The sequence below is a fragment of the Neomonachus schauinslandi genome, chromosome 2 (genome assembly GCF_002201575.2).
Source record: "Neomonachus schauinslandi chromosome 2, ASM220157v2, whole genome shotgun sequence".
Taxonomy (NCBI): Eukaryota; Metazoa; Chordata; class Mammalia; order Carnivora; family Phocidae; genus Neomonachus; species Neomonachus schauinslandi.
This window is the reverse complement of record NC_058404.1, coordinates 198,610,856-198,633,049: the sequence shown is the minus strand read 5'-3', so window position 1 is coordinate 198,633,049 and position 22,194 is coordinate 198,610,856. Positions and strand designations below refer to the sequence as shown.

Sequence of the window (22,194 nt, the reverse complement as noted above, 5' to 3'; positions counted from 1 at the left end):
GATGGTGATGGTGTTGATGATGGGGTGATAGTGAGGGTGGTGATTAAGGTGGTGATGATGATGATGATGGCGATGGTGATGATGGTGATGGTGATGATGATGATGATGGTGATGATGTTGGGGATGCTGTTGATGGTGATGGTGTTGATGATGGAGTGATAGTGGGGGTGGTGATTAAGGTGGTGATGATGGTGATGATAGTGAAGATGTGTATGGTGATGATGATGGGGTGAAGAGGCTATTGGAGGCTACCATTGGAATAGCTTGGGTCCTATGCATTTTGGAATGTGATGCATATTTTTCTTTCACAGTTGACCATGTCGTCCCTGAACCTGGGTCTAGCCTGCTGACATCCTTCGAGAAATGGCATGAAGCAGCTGACACCAAATCCTGCTGTGACTATTCCCTCCATGTGGACATCACAAGCTGGTACGATGGTGTTCGGGAGGAGTTGGAGGTGCTGGTGCAGGACAAAGGTCAGTTAAAGCCTCAGAATGGGGGTATAGTTCTGGAATCCCTGGTTCTTTGGTGGGCCTCAGTATGTGGAGTTAAAAATCCCTTTATCTGCATTTGCTGTGAGCCCAGCTATGAGCTACACACTGCCGCATAAACAATGGAAAAACGAGATCCTCTTTGAGGAGTCCATCCTCTTCTCCTTCAAGCCCTTTGCAGGTATCCCCCTGTTCACAGAAGAAAGCCTGATTTCCTTAGCCTGGCATGCAAGGCCCTCGCTGATCTAGGCTCATTTCTCTTTCTCTACCTAAACACATCTGGGATCCTTGTTATCCTGGATGCCATCCCCTGAAACCTGCTTCACTGCTGGGCCTGTGCTCAGGCTCTACCCCCTGCTAGGAATGCCCTTTCTTCTACTCGGCTACCCAAGCTCAACTCGCACTTTTACCAGTTTCCCCAATCAGAATTGCTCGTTCCTTGAATATCCATATCAGGTTACTCTGGGAGCACCTTCTCCATTGTTCTTGGATTATGGGACACTGGTTCTCTGTCTGGCTCTTGTGTTAAACCCTGAGCTCTATGGTGGGGAGGGGGGAGATTGTGTCTATCCATCTCTGTATCCCATCCCAGCTCCCTTCTGTTTGGACTCACATCAGGTGTCCCTGCACAGTGTAGACACTACAGTGTGCATTGTGTTGAAGTGAATTGAACTGAAGATACACGACGCAAAGACCAAAAGAACACAATGAACCAGGACGGGAGTGGTCAGTCTGGAGAGGGGCAGTTCTGGATGCTCTCGGAAGAGGCAGCCTCAAATGAAGGAAATGCTTCAAAGAGAGCTCGAGGGTGTTTTCAATTTTTAACATATGTATGCTGTGTTTTCTCATTATAAAAGTATACTCGCCACATTACCAGAAAGTCAGAAAATCAAGAGAAGGAAAAAGGGCTTGAAGGAGAAGAGGATGGACTCCTCAAAGAGGATCTCATTTTTCCATTGTTTATGCGGCAGTGTGTGTAGCTCATAGCTGGGCTCACAGCAAATGCAAACCCCCAATCACCACTTACATTAATGTTAAGGATTATTGCTTTCCATTCTCTGTCAGCTTAGATGATTTTCTCCTTATATAGTTATATGATAGCAGTTATTTGGAATTCTTCTATTTTCACTTAACGTTTTATGAGTAATCATTACTTTTTATTAATAACTTTTTTCATGGCTTGTAATGTACAATGTAATGGTTAACTTGCTTATTTTCTTTTTATTGGGCACTTAGGTTTTCTGTTTGCTCTACTGTAAATAGTGTTATGGTGAACATCTTCGTATATAAACATTTGTTTGCATTTCTAATTGTCCCCTTAGATTTCCAGAGATGGAATTACAAGGTCAAGGTTTTAACATTTTTCAAACTCATGACACTTACAGCCAAATTGCTTTCCTGAAAGATGCACATACTTGCATGCCCACGATCCCCCTGTCTCTGGCTCCTTGCATGCTTGCGCCATTGGGTGGTATTTCTTCTACAAAATCCTTGCAAATCTGATGAGTCAAATTCAGTCTACCACTATCCACTGCAGTTCTTTTATCTTTAATTATGGTAAACAATTTGCTTATGTTTATGTGAATGTCCGGTTATATTTTTTGCCCACTCATGAGTTTGTATGCCTGAGTTCTCCATATGAAGAAGGCACTGTCCCTCCATTGTAGTTGCTATGAATCACACTCTTGTTTTGTACAGAATCATAATCCAGTCACAATCCAATCATAATCTGTAATTTACAATTATGTATCTCGCTTTTCTCACCTAATGTTAAATCCTGAGCAATTTCCCGCTTACCCCATGGGCTTCATCATGTCATCTTTAGCAGCCTGTGTATGGGGATGTGGACAAGGGTCAGGTAGAACACCAGGATCACAAAACTGTCACAAGAGAGTGCAACAGCTCTGTCGGGGAGGGGCACTTTGTGGGGTCATATTTGTTGCATTGTCTTAGAAGAGGACAGTGATCTTCCCTTGACCAGACACTTGCAAGGAAATGACTTGAGCAAGTTTTTAGGTGCGTTCATGGTTTTAAGTGTTTGACTAGTATTATATAAGGTTTTTTATTGATTTAAGTTTCAGAATTAGTGCATGTTTATTGAGAAACAATATGGAAGTGTCTGAAGTAAAAAGTGATAATTGGGTGTTTGTCTTTCCAGGCGTCTTTCCTCTCCGGGTAAGTGTGTCCACACTCACACACACATAATTCTTACATGAGCAGAACTGTAATGTGCATCATCTTGCACCATGCTTTTTTCACTCAATAAAATGTCATGGACCACCAGGCCCCTCCACTTAGCAACTGTGTGACCCTGCGCCAATCCATCAACCTCTCTATGTCTCAGTTTCCCCATCTGGAAAATAGAGGTCACAAAAAGGTTGTTTTGAAGATCAAATGAGAAGGTATATATAAAGTGCTTAGAATACCACTGGCCCCTGGTAAGGATTCTGTATTTTTAGTTATTATTTTTATCCTCATTCTGTCATTTCTCATAAGACCTCCAGAGTGTTCAGTTTTATGGAGGTACTGGGTTGATCTCCTTCCTGTTGGAAAATTTTTAAAAATTGTGTTGTCAGGGTTCACAGGGAGCAAACTCTGAGGTAGAGACCCGTGTGCAGGAAATGAGTGTGGATTAGTTTGCTATTGCTCCTATAACAAGCCCCCCCAACTTGTGGTTTAAAACAATCCCAATGGCAGTTCTGGAGATGGGAAGTCTGAAGTGGGCCTTAGGGCTGAGGTCAAGGTGCTGGGGGCCCCGGGGAGAACCCTTCCTTGCCTTTTCCGGCCCCAACAGGCTGCCCGTGTGCCTTGGCCTGTGGTCCTGATCCTTCCAGCCACCGCCGCCCCCCACATTGACTCTGACTTCTCCCCTGCTCCTTTCCTTAAAAAGGACCCTGGTGATCACACTAGGCCCTCTCCGGTAATACAGGATGATCTTTTATCTCAGACTCCTTAATTTATTTTATTTTATTATTTTTTAAGATTTTATTTATTTATTTGACAGAAAGAGAGACAGCGAGAGAGGGAACATAAGCAGGGGGAGTGGGAGAGGGAGAAGCAGACTTCCTGCCGAGCAGGGAGCCCGATGCAGGGCTTGATCCCAGGACCCTGGGACCATGACCTGAGCTGAAGGCAGACGCTTAACCGACTGAGCCACCCAGGCGCCCCATCAGGCTCCTTAATTTAATCCTATCTGCAGATTCCCTTTGTTGTGGGGGGGAACGTATTCATAGGTTCTGAGGATTAGGGCGAGGACATGTTTGGGGGGGGTCGTTATTTTGCCCTCCCACAGCGTGATCACAGTATCAACCCCTGTGAGCAAAGCCAGGGAACAAGATTGGCCGCAGGGAGCTCTGAGACCTGGACACCTTGCCTTTGGATCCCGGGGAAGCCAAGGGGGTGGGGACTTAATAGCTCCCCGCCAGGCAGGCATTGGGTGTGGCCCCTCTGGGATGGGGCATGACCTTGAGCTAGGCTGCTCTGTGCACGGAGGGTGATTCACACAGGACTGACAGCGTGGTGCACCTGAGACATGCAGGGAGGTCCTAAACCAGTGTCCGACGGTGGAGGTTCATCTTCGTGGGTGGGCTCAAGCAACCACACCTCCTAGAAGCCTTCCCTGCTTGCTCCGCCCTCCAGGCTGGTGTCCCCTCGGAGCTCCCACGGCCCCAGAGGGGGCTTCTCCAGCAGGGCTGTGGGCCTCGGGGCTCTCCTGCCCTCATCTGCCCTCTGGACTGAGACTGCTCAGGAAGAGGTGGGGTTTTCTCCTCTATTCCTGGCACACAGTGGCCTCCCCCGCAGTTGTCTCTTTGGGAGCAGGAGGCACTCGGAGTAGATCACGGGTTCTCCTCCTGGGCCAAGGAGCTCTTAGTAAGCTGCCAGAGCTGAACCCCAATTTGCAGAGGGATGTGTTTGCAAAGCTCAGGTGTTCTGATGCAAAGCAGGGTTGGGATCACAGGCTCAGGGCCTGCCCTGCGTGCACCCCTGTGTCAGGGCTTTAGGAAAGACCCAGAGGAACATCAACCTCCTGTGACTCCCAGGCCCGAGGTTGGGTCACAAGCTCCATCTCACATCCCCTGAAGGAGACCCCAGGACCTGAACCCTCTGCTCTAGGATGGGTGGGCCGGCAGAGTGCCCTCCTCTGGGGCCCAGAGGGCTAGAGCCGACAAGCTGTAGGGGTCACTAGGACCAAAGGGTCTGGAGGGGAAGCAAAATAAGAAATTCGAGGATCCTCAGTAGAGGCTGGCCCCTGTCCCGGAACAGTTGTTCTTGCCTTTTCCTTCCTGTTGGCCGGTCCCATGTCTGAGGTTGGGTGGATGGGTTATAAAGGATATTGTTATCAGGGCTCCTAAGTGCCTGGATTCTTTCTTATCCCCAAGGCGAGCAGCACTGTCATGAGCCTTGGCTGAAGCCCCTTCCCCTCTGTGCACCCGTAGCCCCATCAAAACACAGGTGGGATCATTTACAAGCCCCACCCAGCCCCCCACCTGGTCTTTCTCCTTCCCAAGGTGCTCCGTGAATGGTGGTGACCTCGGGGCTCCAGTCTAGGCTCACCTTCCTGAGAGGCCCTTCAGCTTCCGTAGTGTCCTCACCATCCATCTGCCTGTGACCCCGGTCCCAACTCACGTAGGATATGGCTCCCAGGATGCCCCCAGGGGGCTCAGACTTACCAGGTTCTCCCAAACCCATTACCTTTTCCTGTGAACTCTGCTATCTGTCACTCTGGGTCCCCATCTCTGTGAGGGGCATCCCTGTCCAGCCATTCCCTCTCTCTCCCTCCCCCATCCATCACTGGATCCATGGCTTTGCATCTGCAGTAGCTCAGCTCTGACTCTGGGTCTCCACCCAAGTCCCTTCCCTGATGTAGGGCCCTCTGTGTCTTGTCCAGATTCCTGCTTGGCCTCATCACTGGTCTCTGTGTTACCCCACCAGAGCATTCTTGCTCCAGCCATAGATGTGGGATTTAAAGAAGCAATTAGCATGAACACCTGGAGTGACTCCACATTGTCTCCAGGCAGGGTGCCAAGTTGCTCATGTGGCTTTCAAGGGCATTTCCCCAGATGCTTGCATATAGGAGAGGTACAGCAAATATTGGGGAGGGGGCTGAGTTCCTAGAAGATGCTCTTACTGTCTTCTGTACCCTAAGTGTTTAGCACACGTCTGGCATAGAGTAAATTCTCAGTAAATACTTAATGCATGAATGACTGAGTTAGGGAAGGAAGAGAGCGGGGAGGGAGAGAAGGAGGGAGGGACATGCCTGCTCTCCTTTCCTAAAGCATTTTTAGCACACCCACCTCTGAGTCAGAGGGCTTGCCCAGGAAACTTGACAGTCATCATCATCGGACTGTACAATCAAGGGCAGGACATTTTTCCAGACGGGAAATCAATGTAGAGCTCGTAGAGTTCAGTCTGCCTGTTTCAGAAATGGAGACGAAGCTCAGAGAGGTGCAGTCCCTTCCCCAGTGTCACACAGCAGCTAGCTCTTGGACTCGGCTTTCTGTCACAGGGCTGTTGCAGGCATGTCTGGTGTCTTTGTGAGAACTGCAAAAAGGCACCCTCTTGGGGTGATCCATGGGAAGAACGTGCCCTTCTCCTAGGGCACAGGCTTGGCAGCTGGGGCTCAGGCTGGATTTAGCCCCCTTGGATGCTCTCTTTTCTGGGAGCCCTTATCCGGGGCACAGGTTGCAGCTCCTCAAAGCTGCTGCCCAGCCCCTGACCTCCTTGCCAGGTGCTCTTTACGCTGCATGCAGGCTGCCAAAAGCAGGGGTCTGCAGAGCCTCTCCCAGGGACAAGCTCAGGCTATGGGACATGAAAGCCATTGCTCAACGCTCGAATCCATCTTTAGATCAAGCCGTTTATGGCTTATTTTAGAAATCTCAAAATACAAGAGTAAGTTATTCTAGAAAACGGTGGTGCCAGCATGCTGTGTGGACTTGGCAGGGGAGAATGGCTGTGGGATGGGATTTTTTATAAACCCCGACAGGGGAGTCCTCCCTGTGTTTTCTGAGCCACAGACCCCAGCCACTATTAATAGTACTAATTGGTTTTGTTGGATGCCAACAGCATTTCAGTCTCAAATAGAAATTTTAATTTAGAGATCGTTGAAAAGAAGAGAGAAAAAAAAAACAAGCCCAGTGAAGAGGAGAGGAAGTCACATTGGCTCAGTGCTGGGCTGTGTCACTTGGGTCAAGTGTTTAGCCTGCGTCACTTGGTTATGTTCTAAGAACAGCAATGCAAGAATCATAGTGTCATTCCACCATTGCTGTGAACCTTCTGGACCTTTCTGCAGGAACTTCTATTGTCTCTTTATCACATTGTCCTGTGTATCAGGTAGCTTTTGCCGTGGAACAAACCACTCCAAACCCAGGACTTAAAAGGATAAACAATTATCTTATGACTCTGTAGGTGGACAACTGCAGCTGGGCTCAGTTGAGCAGTTTCTCTCCTGACCTCGCTGGGCTCACTCAGACATTTGGGCCTCAGCTGGAATGGCTGGGGAGATGCTCCACACATGATCGTTCATCCTCTAACGGGCCCTCTGGGACCTCTTTGCTTGGTGGTAGTGCTCCAGCAGGTGAACATGGAAGCAGAAAGGGCTCTTGAGGATTAACTTAGAACTCACACATCTTCATTTCAATTGCGTCTTGTTGGTCAAGTCAAGTCACAAGAGTATCCCAGATTCAAGGGATGGGGGAAAAGACTCCACCTCTGATGGGAGGAACCTGGAAGAATTTGTGGCTGTTTTAATCTCAATAGTGTCTCATCTGGCCACAATTACTATAGTCCTCTTTCATTCAAAATACTCTCATCTCCACCCAGCTGCTCCAAAATTTCCATTCGGTTATGCCATCAGGTTCAGAGTCTAGGATCTCATGTTGAACATTTCCGTAGGATGTGAATGAGGTTCCTTGGTGTGGCTTCTCTTGATCCAAAGACTTGTGAACTTAAGAGATAAGTCATGTGCCTCCCCACCCCATGCACCCCTCATACGATTTGTGGGGCATGGACAGGTCAAGCACAACAAACACTCCCATTTGAAAAGAGAGAAAGCAAGTGACACATGGTCATAACCCCCTAGAAATTCTGGAATCCAGCTGGACACATATTGCCGGGCAGACCTCTGGGGGTAGAGAATATTCCTTTGTCAGGGCCAGTCTTTCTCCTTGGGAGTAGTGCCCAAGTTCAGGGGTTGGCAAACACCAATCTGTGGGCCAAATATGGCCCGTGGCCTGTTTCTGTGCAGCTCATCAACCAAGAATGTTTTTACATTCTTAAGGGTTTTTCAAAACAAAACAAAACAAACAAAAACAACAATGACCAGAAAACAAAGAATATGTAACAGAGACTACATGTGGCCCACAAAGTCTAAAAGATTTACTCTCTGGCCCTTTACAGAAAAGCTTCCTGTCCCCTGTGCTAAACTAGTGCTTGCATAGCTCCAGCTCTACTCTGGGGACTCTTGGCTTGACCATTGAAAATAGAGTTCACTTTCCATGAAGATGGCCCATGTTTGCAGCAAAGCACCTGTCTCAGCCTTTTTCTTACCCATAGAAAGTTGGTGGCCAGAGGCCCCCTTTCATTTTGAATAGGTTCAGTCTCTCTTAGTCAAAGAGGGTACAGTTTTCTTAAAAACATTGTGGGTTTCCAGTGGATCACATTATAGTTCACTCCACCAAACAACAGTTTTTTTGAGACAAGCTTCTTTAGGTGACTGTTGGTGTGTGCCATGTGGTGACACCTTTAAGATTCTTGGAAGCCCTTTTGTCTGCCCAAGGAAGTTTACTGGGCACCACCTTGGGTTTTTAGGAGGTCTTAACAAAGAGTTCTGGGCACACCCTTGATTTAATTTTTACCCTGAGGTCATTTTTTCCTTTGAGAACTGTTTGTGGGTTGGCAAGAGTAGAGATGAGAAGGAGTCCTGCGTGTCTACTCAATTCCGCTTGCAAACTGAACCGATCCTTGTCTCTCCGGTCCTATTTGATGTCTGTCTTCTGGTGCTTCATCATACTCAGCTTAGGCACTTAATTACGTTCTTCATGGAAGTCACTTTAGGCAGATTTGCAAATTCTCTGAGTACATTATCACAAGTGGCAATTTTTTCCTCTTGTGTTGCTGCTGCCTAATAAGAGTGGCCCCTTTCCCACCCTCCACTAAAAGTGTGTTGGCTGTTTTTTCCAGCCTTTGGCCTCCAGTTTCCTCAGGACTGTTCTGACATCCACCCACTACCCAGTCCCAAGGCCAGTGACACGTGTTAGATTTTGGCCACTATGACACCTGACCTCTAGGCAAAGATTTCTGTATCCGTTAGCCTTTGTTTTATAATAAACCACTCCAAAACCCAGTGGCTGAAAACAGCCACTGTTAAAATCACAATAAGATACCACCTCACACCCATTAGAAGGGCTGTTACCAAAAAAACTGAAAATACCGAGTGTTGATAAGCGAATGGGAGCCCTGGGGCACCATTGGTAGGAATGCACACTGGAGGGTCCTTAAAAAATTCAAAATAGAAGGACCCTATGATCTAGCAACTCTACTTCTGGGTATTTATCCAGAAGACTTGAAGGCAAGGATTTGGAGATATTTGTACACCCATGTTCATAGCAGCCTTAGGCGCAACAGGCCAAAGCTGGAAGCAACTCAGTTGTGCCCTGATGGGTGAATGGATAAACCAAACATACATCTCCATGTCCTGTCCTCCAGAGGGTCTCCCGAGCGTCCACAGAAGAGGGTCTCCCTCTTCACGTGGGGCTCCAAGGTAAGCGTGAAGCCCCGAGGCGTGGTATGCGCCATTTCCGCCTCATGCCCTGGGTCAGTGCAAGTCTCCAGACCAGCCGAGTTCAAGGAGTGGGGAAATAGACTCTCTTGGGAGAGACGGAGTCACTGCAAAACTTTTGTGAAACTTTAAAAAAATTTACCTGCCTGTTTAATTTCTTCCTAGCTCTCATCTCTGCCTGAAATTACCTTACTTAACTTACTCACTTATGGCCTATTCCCAGTAGAATGTAGACAAGCATCCTTCCTTCCTTGTTCACAGCTGTATCTCCAACTTCTAGAATGGTGCTCACGCATAGGAAGCTCTCAGTAAATATTTGATGAGTGAGAAAATAAATATTCCATGAAAAAGGACTTCTGGGGTCCAATAAGTTTGGGAAATGCTGTTTATTCTGTTCTTGAATATTCTTAACACACATGATCATGTTAAAATCTGTGAGAAGCCCTGCAGTAAAGAAACCTGTTTACTGTGGAGGAATCCGTTTTTCTTCACCAATCTAGATATCAGCATCCCCGGGTTTGACTGCAAACAACAGAATCCCCCCAGAGCTTGGCTTAAGTTTAATGAAGCAGATTGGCCTTGGTGATAATGATGTGTATCCAAGGATCCCCACCAGGGAGTCTTGCCCCGTGCTCATCTGTGCTTTTCCCTTTGAGCCAGCTCTGTTCTCCCCTCACCCTTGACCTGCATTCTCTACTCCTGTAGCCACCACGCTGGAAGGTAGCAGCCCGCCCTCTGTCTGGGTTGTACATCTCTGTTTAAGACACCAGCCAGGTGTTTTGGGGTGTTAAGTGGGCTCTGTCCCTCCTCCCGGCTCAGCTCAGCATCTGCCGGATGCCCAGCCCTGCACTAACATCTGTGGTCTGGGGTCACATGGTATGGACATGGCTGCTTCCAAGGTTATGGGGTGGATCGAGTGAGAGGGGTTTCTGAGAACTGGAGGGTATCATGAAAGGGTTGACTTCCGGTAGGTGCTCAGCACAATCTTTGAGAATTGGTATCCCGTGCCACCTCCTTGGAGGAAAGCTACGATGATGGTATATGTGAATTTGGGAGGCTTGGGGAATTCCAGGACTCACCGTGTTTCCGAGGCTCTGTTGCTAGGAGTTATCAGGCTAAATACACGGGAACATCTACTACTCTTGATACGCATTGCTTAATTGGTTTTTTAAGCTGGTGCAAATTGGTATGTAGGAGGGACTCATTTTGACGCACATTCACTAGCACTGGGCAACATAGTTTCAACTGTGGTACAATACTGAGGCTTTATTTCGAATTACTTTGATTACAAATAAGACCAAATCTCTTTATCTTTATTAGCTAGCCGCTTTTTTTTTTTCCCTTGTCTGACAGTACTGTTTACCTTTGGGGTTTTAGGCTTCTTCCCTTTTATTTTAATATTTTTAACATAAAGCAGAAACAGAAAAACCACACAGATAAAAAATGTGGCTTTATGAGTTATTATGAGGCTAGCCCACTCAGGCAAGAAGTAAGACTTTGCCGGATGCCCCCCAGTGGACTATCCATGGGCCCCATTGCAGTCATGACATCCTCCTCCCCCCAAAAGTAACCACTGGTGTTTTCTAAATAAGAGGGTCTTTTTAAAAACCCCTGTTAAATTTGTTGCAGATATATTTACCGTGTTGGTTATTTGCTTTTTGTTTTGAGGTTTTGAGAATTAACTTACAGAAGGTTTCTATTAATAACAATTCAAATCTGTCATGATTTTTTGAGATAGCTTTCAATGTGAGATGACTTGACCCGGTTTACTCACCCCAAGATGCAGTTTTAGGATGTATTTATTAAATTTACCACGTTTGCTAATTCATTATTTCTGCTTTTGTTTGTGTCATTTACTTCTAATTTCTGGTGAATTTTCATTTTCTTTTTTTTTTAATTTCTTATCATGAAAAAAATCCTTATCATGGAAGCTTAATAGGTTAATATTCATTTCCCCTCACCTTTAATAAATAATGAAGCATTTTCTTAGCCTCTCCTTATAGTTTTATCTTTTTACTCACTGGTAATTGATCTGTGTCTCTGTATATACTGAGTTTTTGTTTTTAGATTTAAAAAAGATTATAAGGAATACAATATCAATGAATTGCCTATTATTTTTATTTAAGTCTACCTGATTAATTAGAAACTGATACTTTTAATGTTAATTTTGGTATCTTATTTTATTCTTTAAATTTTTTTCTGATAATGTGGACAGGGAATTTTTGTTGCCTTGGCTCTCTGCATAAGAAAAGATTTTTGGTTTGTCTTTGCCATTATTTTAGTATAAAGGAATTCTCAATCCCATTTAATACTTTTGCCCTAAATGCATATTCTTACCCAGACATTTCCAGATTCCGTGAACAAACACTCATTGCACAGCACATATTACGGGTGTACAAATTGAAATAGTATAGAAGACATGGTCCCTGTCCTCATGCACATGGAAGGCATGTTAGGGAAGAGTCTCCTACATCCCCTGCTCCCTGGTGGCCTGTACACACAGCACATGAAGTCCTGTCATTTCAACCTTCTTGAATCCCCCACCCCTGCAGCTCCTGCCCTGGCTCAGAGCCTCGGCACACCTGTCCCATCGACCTTCAGCATCCTCTTCCCACCTGCCATTTCCCTCTGCCGCTCTGCGGACCCATCCTCCCCACTACTTCCAGAATAGTCTTTCTGAGTCAAAAAAGTCTGAACATGTCACACCTTGCTTTAAAAAACACATGCTCTGGTAGATCGTGGTGATGGTTGCACAACATTTTGAATGCACTAAATGCCACTGAATTGTGCACTTGAAAATGGCCGTGATGGTGAATTTTGTTATATGTATTTGACCATAATAAATAAAGTAGGGGATTAAAAAAAAAAAAGCACATGTTCCCTTGGATCGAGCCATAGGACACTTCTAGTACCTTCACATTCTATGTCTTTTCATCCACCTTACCGTCCATACCCATGCACACCCACCTCTCAGCCCAAATAGTCCCTCCTCTCCCTCCTCCTCCCCTTCTTCTCCTTCATATACAACTGTGTGGCTTCCCTGGAAGCCTCCTTTGATCCCCCCCACCCCCCACACACACCCAGGCTGGGTTCAGTGCCCCCACTGTGAGGCCCAGTGGCACCCTTCTGTCCTAGCATTTACCACTCTGTACTGTGATCCTTGATTTACTGAAAAGGAACGCTTTTTTCTTAAATGCATTTTTCTGTTTCCTTTTTTATCTTGAAACAGGTGTCAATTCCTTCCAAGTCTACATGGCATATAAGGATCTCTACCAAATGTCTGATAGCCAGGTAGGTCCTCCTCCTGCACACCCCCTCTCCTGGGCAGGAAGCAAGGGAGCTTTCAGAACAGGCAGGGGAGAGTTCTGAGTTCAAGTTCTGGTTCTGACACTGCATTACTATGTGACCTGTGTCGGTCCCCACCCCTGCCTGCATTCCTGTCTGGCTACTAGAGTGGGGTCGAGTGCGGGATCCCTTTGCCTGGTGGTTCCCAAATCCACCTCATCCTTAGCATCATTTAAAAAGCTCATTAAAAAAAGACAGATTCTTAGGGGCTCCTGGGTGGCGCAGTCGGTTAAGCGTCCGACTCTTGGTTTCAGCTCAGGTCATGATCTCACGGTTGTGGGATCGAGCCCCACGTCGAGCTTTGTGCTCAGTGCAGAGTCTGCTTGAGATTCTCTCTCCCTTCCCCTCTCACTCACTCTGTCTCTCAAATTAATAAATAAAATCTTAAAAAAAGGACAGATCTTAGATCCCACCACGGATGTTCAGGGCAGGGCTCGGGAAAGTGTACTTTTCCGAAAGCTCGGCAGTTCATTCTGGAGATCTAGCAAGTACGGGCACCACATCATTAGCTCTGACCCAGAGGGGAGCCCTGGCTCTCTCTCTAGCCAATCGAGTGACTGAGGTCTCCCTCCCTTAGTTTTCTCACCCCTGCAGCGTGGCCATTTCTGGCCCTGCCGGTTTCCAACAGTTGTCGTGTGGGTGAGAGGAGCTTGAGAAAGTGATGCTCTAAGTGGTGCAGGGTGTTGGGGTTATTGTCTGCCGGGCACCGGGCCTTCTGACACCACTGGGACTCCGGGTTTTATTATCATTGTCCTGCCCTCTGCTGGTTAAAACTGTGGGGCAGTGTGGCGGCAGAGGGCATGGATGCCGTAGCCAGACTGCTTGGCTGCAACCCTGGCCTTGCTGTGCGGCCTGAGGAAGCTTTCCCAACCTCTCTGTGCTTTAGACTCATGAGAGCACCTGCCTCCTAGAGGTTGTCAGGGGATTGAATGAATTCATAATACATGACTCTAGGACAGTGCCTGGCACACATATGGGCGCTGAGAAGCTGTTATTCCTTATGACCATGCAGTTCAATGTGCAACGAGAGACGTGTCCAGGTCTCACCTTTCAAAATAAACACTTGGAGGTGATTAACATAACATAATTAAAAAAACAAAACAAAAACAAAATAAACGCTTGGAGTTACAAAGAATAACTTACCCCAAGGTGCCCTACAAGGCCTTTGATTGTCACGGAAAGGCTAAAATTGGTTCAGTTTCATGACAAAGTAGCATGTGTCTGTCTAGCATAACCGAGATTTTCGCCTGTTTCATTCTAACCACCAGAGCCCCAGGGACAGGTGGAGTTGAGCCATGGGGGTCCTGGAAGGTGCTTCCTGCTCCCAAGTGCCCCCCACCCCACCCGCCCCCTGCTGTTGCATCTAAAAGCACATGTCCTGGGGTGGGGTGCTGTCTTGCACGCATGCAGAACAAAGTTAAAATTCGAGAGGCCCTGGAGAGGGAACGTGGAGGCTCTGGTCCTCACCACGGGCACGTGTCTGAGTGCAGATCCTCTGCAGGTGGGAACAGGGCATGGGCAGTGGGCAGGACCTGCACCGGCTAAGTAAGCGGATGCCTGGCGGGGTGTGTATTACCTGAGGGTTAGAGTTATTAGAGAACTCGGCCCACAGCACAGGCTGAGCACGCCTAGTTACACAAGTTCAGTAGAACTAAAACCAGCATCTCAGCGTGGCTGTCCCCAGCAACAGCGGCAGGCACCTGTGTGGGATGGAGCCACATCGAGGGCGAAAGGCACGATGAGCACCAGGACCGAGGGCATTTCGTGCCGTGGTGTGGTTTCGTTCAGTTCTGCCCTTCCCCCAGCCTCCTGCTTTGGGATCCGGAGGGTGTCAGGGTCAAGGGGAGACCCTTTCCAAGGCTTAACTTGTTGAGCAACGCATTCCATCGGTATGAGCAGAGCGTCCGTGTTGCCTCGGCAGGGGCTGGTGGGTGGGCGACTGAGCAGAAGAGCCGTCTTTGCAAACGCTCAGGCTGTGATATTTTTATCTCCCCCACCCCCCACCCCATTGCTTCTCTCTCAGCTCTATGAAGCCTTCACCTTCCTGAAGGGGCTGGGAGCTGTGATCTTGGTCCACGCAGAAAATGGAGACTTGATAGCTCAGGTGAGTGGCGTGGATGTCCACCCTTTCCGCTCCAGTCTGTGTCCCGATGCTGTCATGGTGCCATCAGAGGGGTGGAGGCATTGGTGAGCGAGGTGGCTAGGCTCTGAAGGGTCAGGCTGAGAACTGGATGATGCATCAGACACTCTGGGTGTGAGTCATGCACGCACCGTCTGCAGGGGGCTTTCGGCAGGCCACATCGTCTCTCGGCTCAGCTTCCTCTCCTGCACGGTGGGGATCGCATAACCATCCTGTGAGCCTCACTGGGCTTCCATGAGGGACAAATAAGGATTGGAAGGAGATGCTCTGCAAATGTGGGGGATACCAGAGGTGAGGCGCATGGAAGCTGGTGTTGCTTATCATCTTGTAGGACTTGGGAGGGGATGTAATGACGGGAGCCCTGCCCCGTCTGCCACCCCACCTCAGGCCGGGGACTCTACCCTTCGAAGGCTCTTGTTCTTCATCCAATAGCACCTGCCTCACGAACATTAAATGATACCATGTATGTGAAGTCCAGCATCTGACACACAGTAGGCTGTAGCCATGCAAAATTTTGGATAGGGAGAGACATGAATGCATTTTGATCCTTCTGGCTGTAGGATGGAGAATTTGACAGGAAAAGAATAGACTCAGGGTGACCAGCTGGGTTCTCCTCCTGCAATTCTCAGAATAAATGAAGACGGGAGATAGAGGAGAGAGAAGAAGCACAGTGTGTGAGGGAAGGAGCACAGTCCATGGGTCTCGTTGGTTGACCGGATGGAGAAGAGGAAGAAGAGGTCAGGGAACGCCACTTGGCCTCTGGTGCATGGACGTGGGTTGGTCATGACGTCACAAAGCAAGATCAGGCATGCCTGAGAACATTTGGATGCACCTAATGAAAGTAGTTAATACGAGGCATGATGCTATGGACTTCATATAGTGATGTTCACAACTACTCCATGACATAGATATGACACAGATATTCCCACTTTATAGATAGAGAACCAGGGTTCAGATATGAATAGCTTGCTCACCATTACGTGGGGCACAGAGCCGGGATGATACGGCAGTTCTGAGCACAGCGGGGCTGCGCCACAATGCTTAAGTGCATGAGCTCTGAAGCTTTGCTAGGAACGTCAGCTGTTGGCTTTACTTCTTAGTTGGGATGACACAAGGGTGTGAATGCCAGGAAGTTAGGATCATTGGGGGCCCTCTCAGAGCTGTCTGCCATTGTGCCCTCTGACTCCCAGTGATTGGTGTCCCGCTCACATGCAGAACACATCCATCCCCTTCCAGTGTCCTCCAGACTCCCATCACAGCACCAAAGTCTAGAAGTGTCTAAGTCAGATCTAGGTGTAGAGGAGGCTCCGTGGGGATAGTTCCTCCAATCTTTAGGTCTCTGGAGCCAAAGAGGCAAGTTATCTGCCTCCTCCCAACATACACAGCATACAGCATACAGTGGTGGCGGCACATTCCTTTTCAAGAGGGACAATGGAAGGCTTCAGGATTGGTCCATAGCTGTTCTGAAATGCAGTTGGGCACGTGTTGGCAGTTCCTTGATTAGGCCTCGGAGCCTGCGAGTAGTTCTGCTTGGCTCTTGGCGCCACCTTCTGGGCTCTAGGTTCTATCTCCCCACTTCCCATCATCCATCCCTTCCATGAAAAGTAGCACGTGCTTGCCGCTGAGCCTCCTTCCTGCCCAGTAGAGTTTGGAGGTCCAACTGCGTCCCTTCATACCATTCAGCCCAGGCTGCCAGGGTTTTGCTAAAGTGATTCTCCCAGCCTTTGTTGGCTTCCTGTGACTCCCTCCGTGGTTCACTCCATCAGACAAAAGACACCCACAGATTTCTACCAGATAAGCTTACTCCTATCCTGCTCATGCCCTGAGCTTCCTGGAGGCCCTCCGGTTGGAGAGGCTCTGGGGGTACACCGTCAGTCTCTTTAAAGGGCTTTTTTGTGACTGATTCATCCTGGAGGCACAAGCCTCCATCTTTCCAGTTCTTCACCAACGTTGTGGGGCCACACCCCAGTTTTGTCTCTGGACTACTGTCTGCTGCTTATGTCCTGGATTTGATATTTGCTCAGGAGACATTTCTTTTAGATTTTTTTTTAAGACTTGTTTGTTTATTTGAGAGAGAGAGCATGGTGGCGGGGGGAGGGGAAGGGCAGAGGGAGAGAGAGAATTTCAAGCAAACTCCATGCTGAGTGCCGAGCCCAACACAGGGCTCGATCCCAGGACCCTGAGGTCATGACCTGAGCCGGTCAAGAGTTGGATGATCAACCGACTGAGCCGCCCAGACACCCCCGGAAGACATTTCTTAATTGCACTATCTTTTGCTCTTTGGAGAAGCAGAGAATTTTCAAGACCATCATATCCTGGTTCCTTCTTTTTTTTTTAAGTAGGTTCCGGTGCAAGCTCCAGCTTCCAATAATGTCCTCGTTCCCTTTTGAGCTCTCACTGCCAAGCTGCTCAATGTCCGCCTTTCTACTGACAGTCTGTTCCAGGCCACTTTGGGCTTTGTCCAGCATGTGCTTTGAAATCCTTCCAGCCCCCCTGCACTGCCTGGTCCCAGAGCCACTCCCACAGCTTCAGGAGGTTGTTATGGTAACACCCTACTTCCGGGCATCACTATCTACATTAGTTCTCTGTGGCTACATCACCAGGAGCCCCAAAACTTAGCATCTGACAGCAATAACCATTTATTATCTTCTGGTCCCGTGGGCCCGGAGTCCAGGTGTGGCTTAGTGGGGTCCCCCATAGGCTGCAGTGTCGGAGTCCAGGTGTGGCTTAGTGGGGTCCCCTGCAGGCTGCAGTGTCAGGCAGGGCTGCAGCCGTCCTCAGGCCAGACTGGGGCGGGACTTCCAGCCGCACTCCAGTGCTTGTTCTCAGGATTCAGTTCTTTGCAAGCTCAGACTGATGGCCTCTGTTCTTGGCTGGCTGTTCCCCAAAGGCCCGCTTGGTTCCTTGCCCTGCGGGCAGCCCCAGCAGAACCCCTGGCTTCCTTCTGAGGGAGCCAGTGGGAGAACGGGAGGGGGAGTGGGGGTGAGCAGGGTGGAGGCCATAGTCCTTTGTGATGTCATCTCAACAGTGACGGCCAGAGACATGGACATCTCTCTTGTCTGTGTTCTGTTCATTAGAAGCAAGGTGCTAGTTCAGCATAGCTGCAATGAGGGGGTTACACAGGGCATGGAGCCGGGGACGGGCCCGCGGGGGGCCTCTCAGAAATCGCCCACCACACACACATGTGTTCGGCCTAGTTTTGCACTTGATAAAAAGGCAACAATATGGTATGTGTTCTTTTATGTCTGGCTTCTCTTGCTCAAAATAGGGCTTGTGAGATTCCTCCCTGTTGTCCACGAAACAATTTTTTTTTCTTTTCTTCATCACTGTAGAATTCCAAGGCAGGAATAGGTCATAATGTATTCTCATTGATGGAGATTGGGAGAGCTGGAATTTGGGACTGTTGCATATAAAGCTTTTGTGAAACCTGGGTTCGCATTTCTGTGAGTATCTACCCAGGAGTGGAATTGCTGGTTGGTGGGGACATGTATATTCAGCTTCAGTCGTAACAGCTGAACCGTTTTCCAGAGCGAACGAACCCCAGATGCCCACCAGCGGCGTGTGAGACGTGCAGCCGGGAGCCCCCACCCAGCTCCTGGGCTCAACGTCGGGGGGAGGTCTCAGCTTTCCATACTGCCCACGTAGGATTTAGCTTTCTCAGCTCCAATAAATCTGTTACCTTTTGCTCATCTGCTTTCCAGGTTCCAAAATTTTGTTTTTATTGTCCGCTCTGCATTCTCATGGCTTTTGTGTACCTTTCCTGTCACTTTTGTGGGGTTTCAGCGGGGAGCGAAGATAACGCGTGGGCTCAGCCCGCCATCTCTCTCGGGAAACCCTCTTCTAGTCTTTCTGTAATCTGCGCTTTCCTCCATGATAGCGTCTTGTATCCTTCCTGCCTTCTTCGCTTCCTGCCTTCTTTCCAACAGCAATAGTAAGGGACAGTTAAACGGCCTTGCATAGGGATCTCTCCATACATAAGTTATTGTGTAAACAGGGTACAGAAATGCTCTGTAAACACCATCCTTAATAGCTCAAATTATTCCGTTGTTTACTTAAATCCACCCCAGCTCTTAGATCTTGACGTTTACAGTTTACATTCTTACAATAAGCTCAAGCTTAATAACCCGAGATGCAGTTGAAATTATGTTTTTTTTTCCCATGGCTGATAGGGCTGGGGGCCCATTGTAGGGGATGTGCCCGAGGATGCTACAGAAACCGCGCAAGTGACAATTAGTGCAGCTGACATCTGGGCAATATAAAAAACAGGTTTTTTTTGAGAAATTATAGTATTCCTTTGGCAAGGAAAGCTCAAAGCAAATGGGTTTGAATCTGGAGCATTAGCACAGGGAATCATTTCCAGGCTCTAAGACAAGCTCAAGGTAGAGGCTTCCTGATAGAACGACAGGCCCCAGGAAGAGGAATAGTGAGAGCCCGCTGCCAGTCAGTGAGCTCTGCCCCACCCTCGGTCCCGTCGCTGACTCCGTGCAGAAGCTCTAGACGCAGGGGCTCTTGTCTCCGGTGTGAAGACGAGAAGGCTGAGGCCAGAGAGCTTGGCCAACTCGCCCAAAGTCCCAGAGATGGCCAGTTCTGCGGCTGGACTCCCAGCGTAGGGCTCTTCGATTTCCACATTCATGCAATACCCAGACACCCCATTTCTTCCCCGAGGAGAGCCCTGCAGCAGAGATGCAGGGCCTGGAAAGGTGGCCGGTCGTCTTTAGAGTTCATTTCTTACCTCCCCCTCCTCTTACTGGTGAAGGGAGAGCAGGTGGGGAGGTAGGTTTCCAGGGTGCAGAACGGGGCAGGTGGAGTGGAGGGGGCAAAGGAGCGCTGGATCAACCCGCAGCCTTAGTTGGACCCCTGCAGACCACTCACCTTCCGGGGTCTCAGCTGTCCATCCGCCTAATGGGGGCAGAGGACCGGCCTCTCCCGGCCGACGTTCTAGAGTCGCTGACTCGGTGCTCTTGTCTTGCAGGAACAGAAGCGGATCTTGGAGATGGGCATCACAGGTCCCGAGGGTCATGCTCTGAGCAGACCTGAGGAGGTAATGGAGCCTCCCCCAGGGTGTGAATCTGACATCATTGAGGGCCTACCCTGATGCTATTCCAGCTGGAACAGCCCAGCCAGAGCCCCCGTCTCCATCCCCATCCCCCCAACAGGAGCATCCCAGCACACGTGGCCTTCCCTGGGGTCTGCCCTCTGACTTGGGAGCCCTGGGGCCTGGGGGTCAATCAGAGGAGCTAGGGAAAGGCCCTGCTTGTCCCCGGGCCCAGGAGCTCCACACCAAGGCCCATGAACAGTTCAGTGTCAAAACTGGATAGAAGGATCTTCACTGAGGACCTTATGTATTTGGTGATAGGAAGATGGAGCCGCATGTTCGAGACCTAGAACCGACAAAACTGCTTCCCTTGCACATTGCCCGCTGTGTTCTAAGACTTGAGCATGGATGAATTTCCCTGCAAGTGGCAGGCTGTGTGTGTGTGTGTGTGTGTGTGTGTGTGTGTGTCTGCCGTGGGCCTGGCCTTGTGCTGGACACTGGGGCCACAACACGTGGGTAGATAGACTTTTTACCTTGATCTGTACAATGCTCCGCGGCCCATGAGCGGTGTTCCTGGTCCCTGGTGAGGTCAGGACAGACCTAGAGACAGTGTTTACAAACCCCTTATAGCACATGGACACTGCCCTGCATCTAGGCGTGTGACAAGTACATTCACCCAGGAGAGCTGGGTGGGGACCGTCTTGGGGGAACTGTGACTCAGTACCAGTCACAAGCAGTGGGACCACGTCGGGGGCATCAGCAGACTGGAAATTAAAAACAAAGCACTACTAAACATATCTGGTCCTGGTGTTTGAGCAGTGCTGGTCTAGAGGGGGCAGAGACCAAGCCAAACAGTAAGCAGTTGCCCGTGGTTATCGAATGCATGAAGGAACGTATGTCAGACGCGTGTGTTTGGTTATGCGTTTTATAAGTAACGGACGGTTTTAGGGGCCTTCTGATGCTTTATCCTGCCTGGTCTGTCCCCTCCTAACAGAACATGCAGCATGGTTCCAAGCAAGCACAGTAACATAATTCTGCCTTCCAACCCTTTAACCAAATACATTTTTTTTTAAAAGATTTTATTTATTTGACAGAGACACAGCGAGAGAGGGAACACAAGCAGGGGGAGTGGGAGAGGGAGAAGCAGGCTTCCCGTCGAGCAGGGAGCCCGATGCGGGGCTCGATCCCAGGACCCTGGGATCATGACCTGAGCCAAAGGCAGACACTTAACGACTGAGCCACCCAGGCGCCCCTAACCAAATACATTTTGACTAATTTTTTCCTTTCTTTTTAGAAATCTTAATATTTTTCTCCCCTGAGGCAGTAGATTTGCCTCTGGCCACACTTAATTAACGGAAAACGGAAGGGCTTTGATTCAGGGAGAGCCCTAGGGGCTTGGGGGGTGGTGGCGCTCTGTCCTTCCCTCCCGTGACCCATGTATTTCCGTGTCCCCAGCTAGAGGCTGAGGCCGTGTTTCGGGCCATCACCATTGCTGGCCGCATCAACTGCCCGGTGTACATCACGAAGGTGATGAGCAAGAGTGCAGCGGACATCATCACCCTGGCCAGGAAGAAAGGTACGCAGCCCAGCGCCTGGGCCTCCTGCAGGGCAGCTGGGCCATAAGGAAGGGCAGTTGTCCAGCAGGTCAAGTTCACTGATGGGGCCACTGCCCAGAGCAGAGACACCCTGGCAGTTGCCAGCAGCCTGTGCCCCATGTAGGTAAATTATCCCACTTTGTAGGATCGGATGAGACCGTGTATTGTATTTTATTTTAATTAATTTATTTATTGAGAGAGAGAGAGAATCGCAGGGCTCGGTCTCACAACCCCGAGATCATGACCGGAGCTGATATCAAGAGTCAACGGACTGAGCCCCCCAGGTGCCCTGAGACCATGTATTTTAAGGAGCTTTGCATTGTTCCAGTTCTGTTCTGGGGGGTTCCATCAAGTCAGTGCTGGGGCCAGGCTGCATCAACTCTGGGATCCTGCCCCCCCTCTTTCAGGTCCCCTCTGGGCACGTCATCCTGTGTCCCCTGCTTAGGGCCCCGTGGTTGGTGCCTGCATCCAGGGTGAGGTGTGGGGCTCATGCAGAACCTTGGCTGTGGGTTGGGAAGGAAGAAGATGGGTTTCCAGAGCCTTCCATCTGGGCGTAGCCCTGTGCCAGACATCAGGTGAGTGTGGCCCAGGAAACCAGCCACCCAGCTCGAAGATGATGCACCACTGAACTGCATCGAGCGTCTGCTGCTTTGTCTCTAAGACGTGAAGTCTTAGGGCTCATAGATGTAAAGTCCTTGGCAGGACCCCAGGGCTCCGTGGGTGTTGGTTGATGCCGTTCTCAGTTCCACGTTGGCCATTCACCTCCTGCCTTGGTACCCTCACCTCCCAAGTGGGACCTCAGTACCAGGCTG

At 49.2% G+C, this 22,194-nt stretch overlaps 1 protein-coding gene across 1 annotated transcript in view; it reads left to right on the top strand.

The window, feature by feature from the left end:
* CRMP1 (collapsin response mediator protein 1) overlaps positions 1-22,194 on the top strand; it is a 69,046-nt gene that overhangs the window by 33,211 nt on the left and 13,641 nt on the right. The window contains exons 4-8 of the mRNA XM_021677665.2: positions 312-476; positions 12,497-12,558; positions 14,636-14,716; positions 19,725-19,793; positions 21,243-21,363. Of these exons, the coding sequence (XP_021533340.2) occupies positions 312-476; positions 12,497-12,558; positions 14,636-14,716; positions 19,725-19,793; positions 21,243-21,363 (498 nt within the window). The remainder of the gene's footprint in view (positions 1-311; positions 477-12,496; positions 12,559-14,635; positions 14,717-19,724; positions 19,794-21,242; positions 21,364-22,194) is intronic.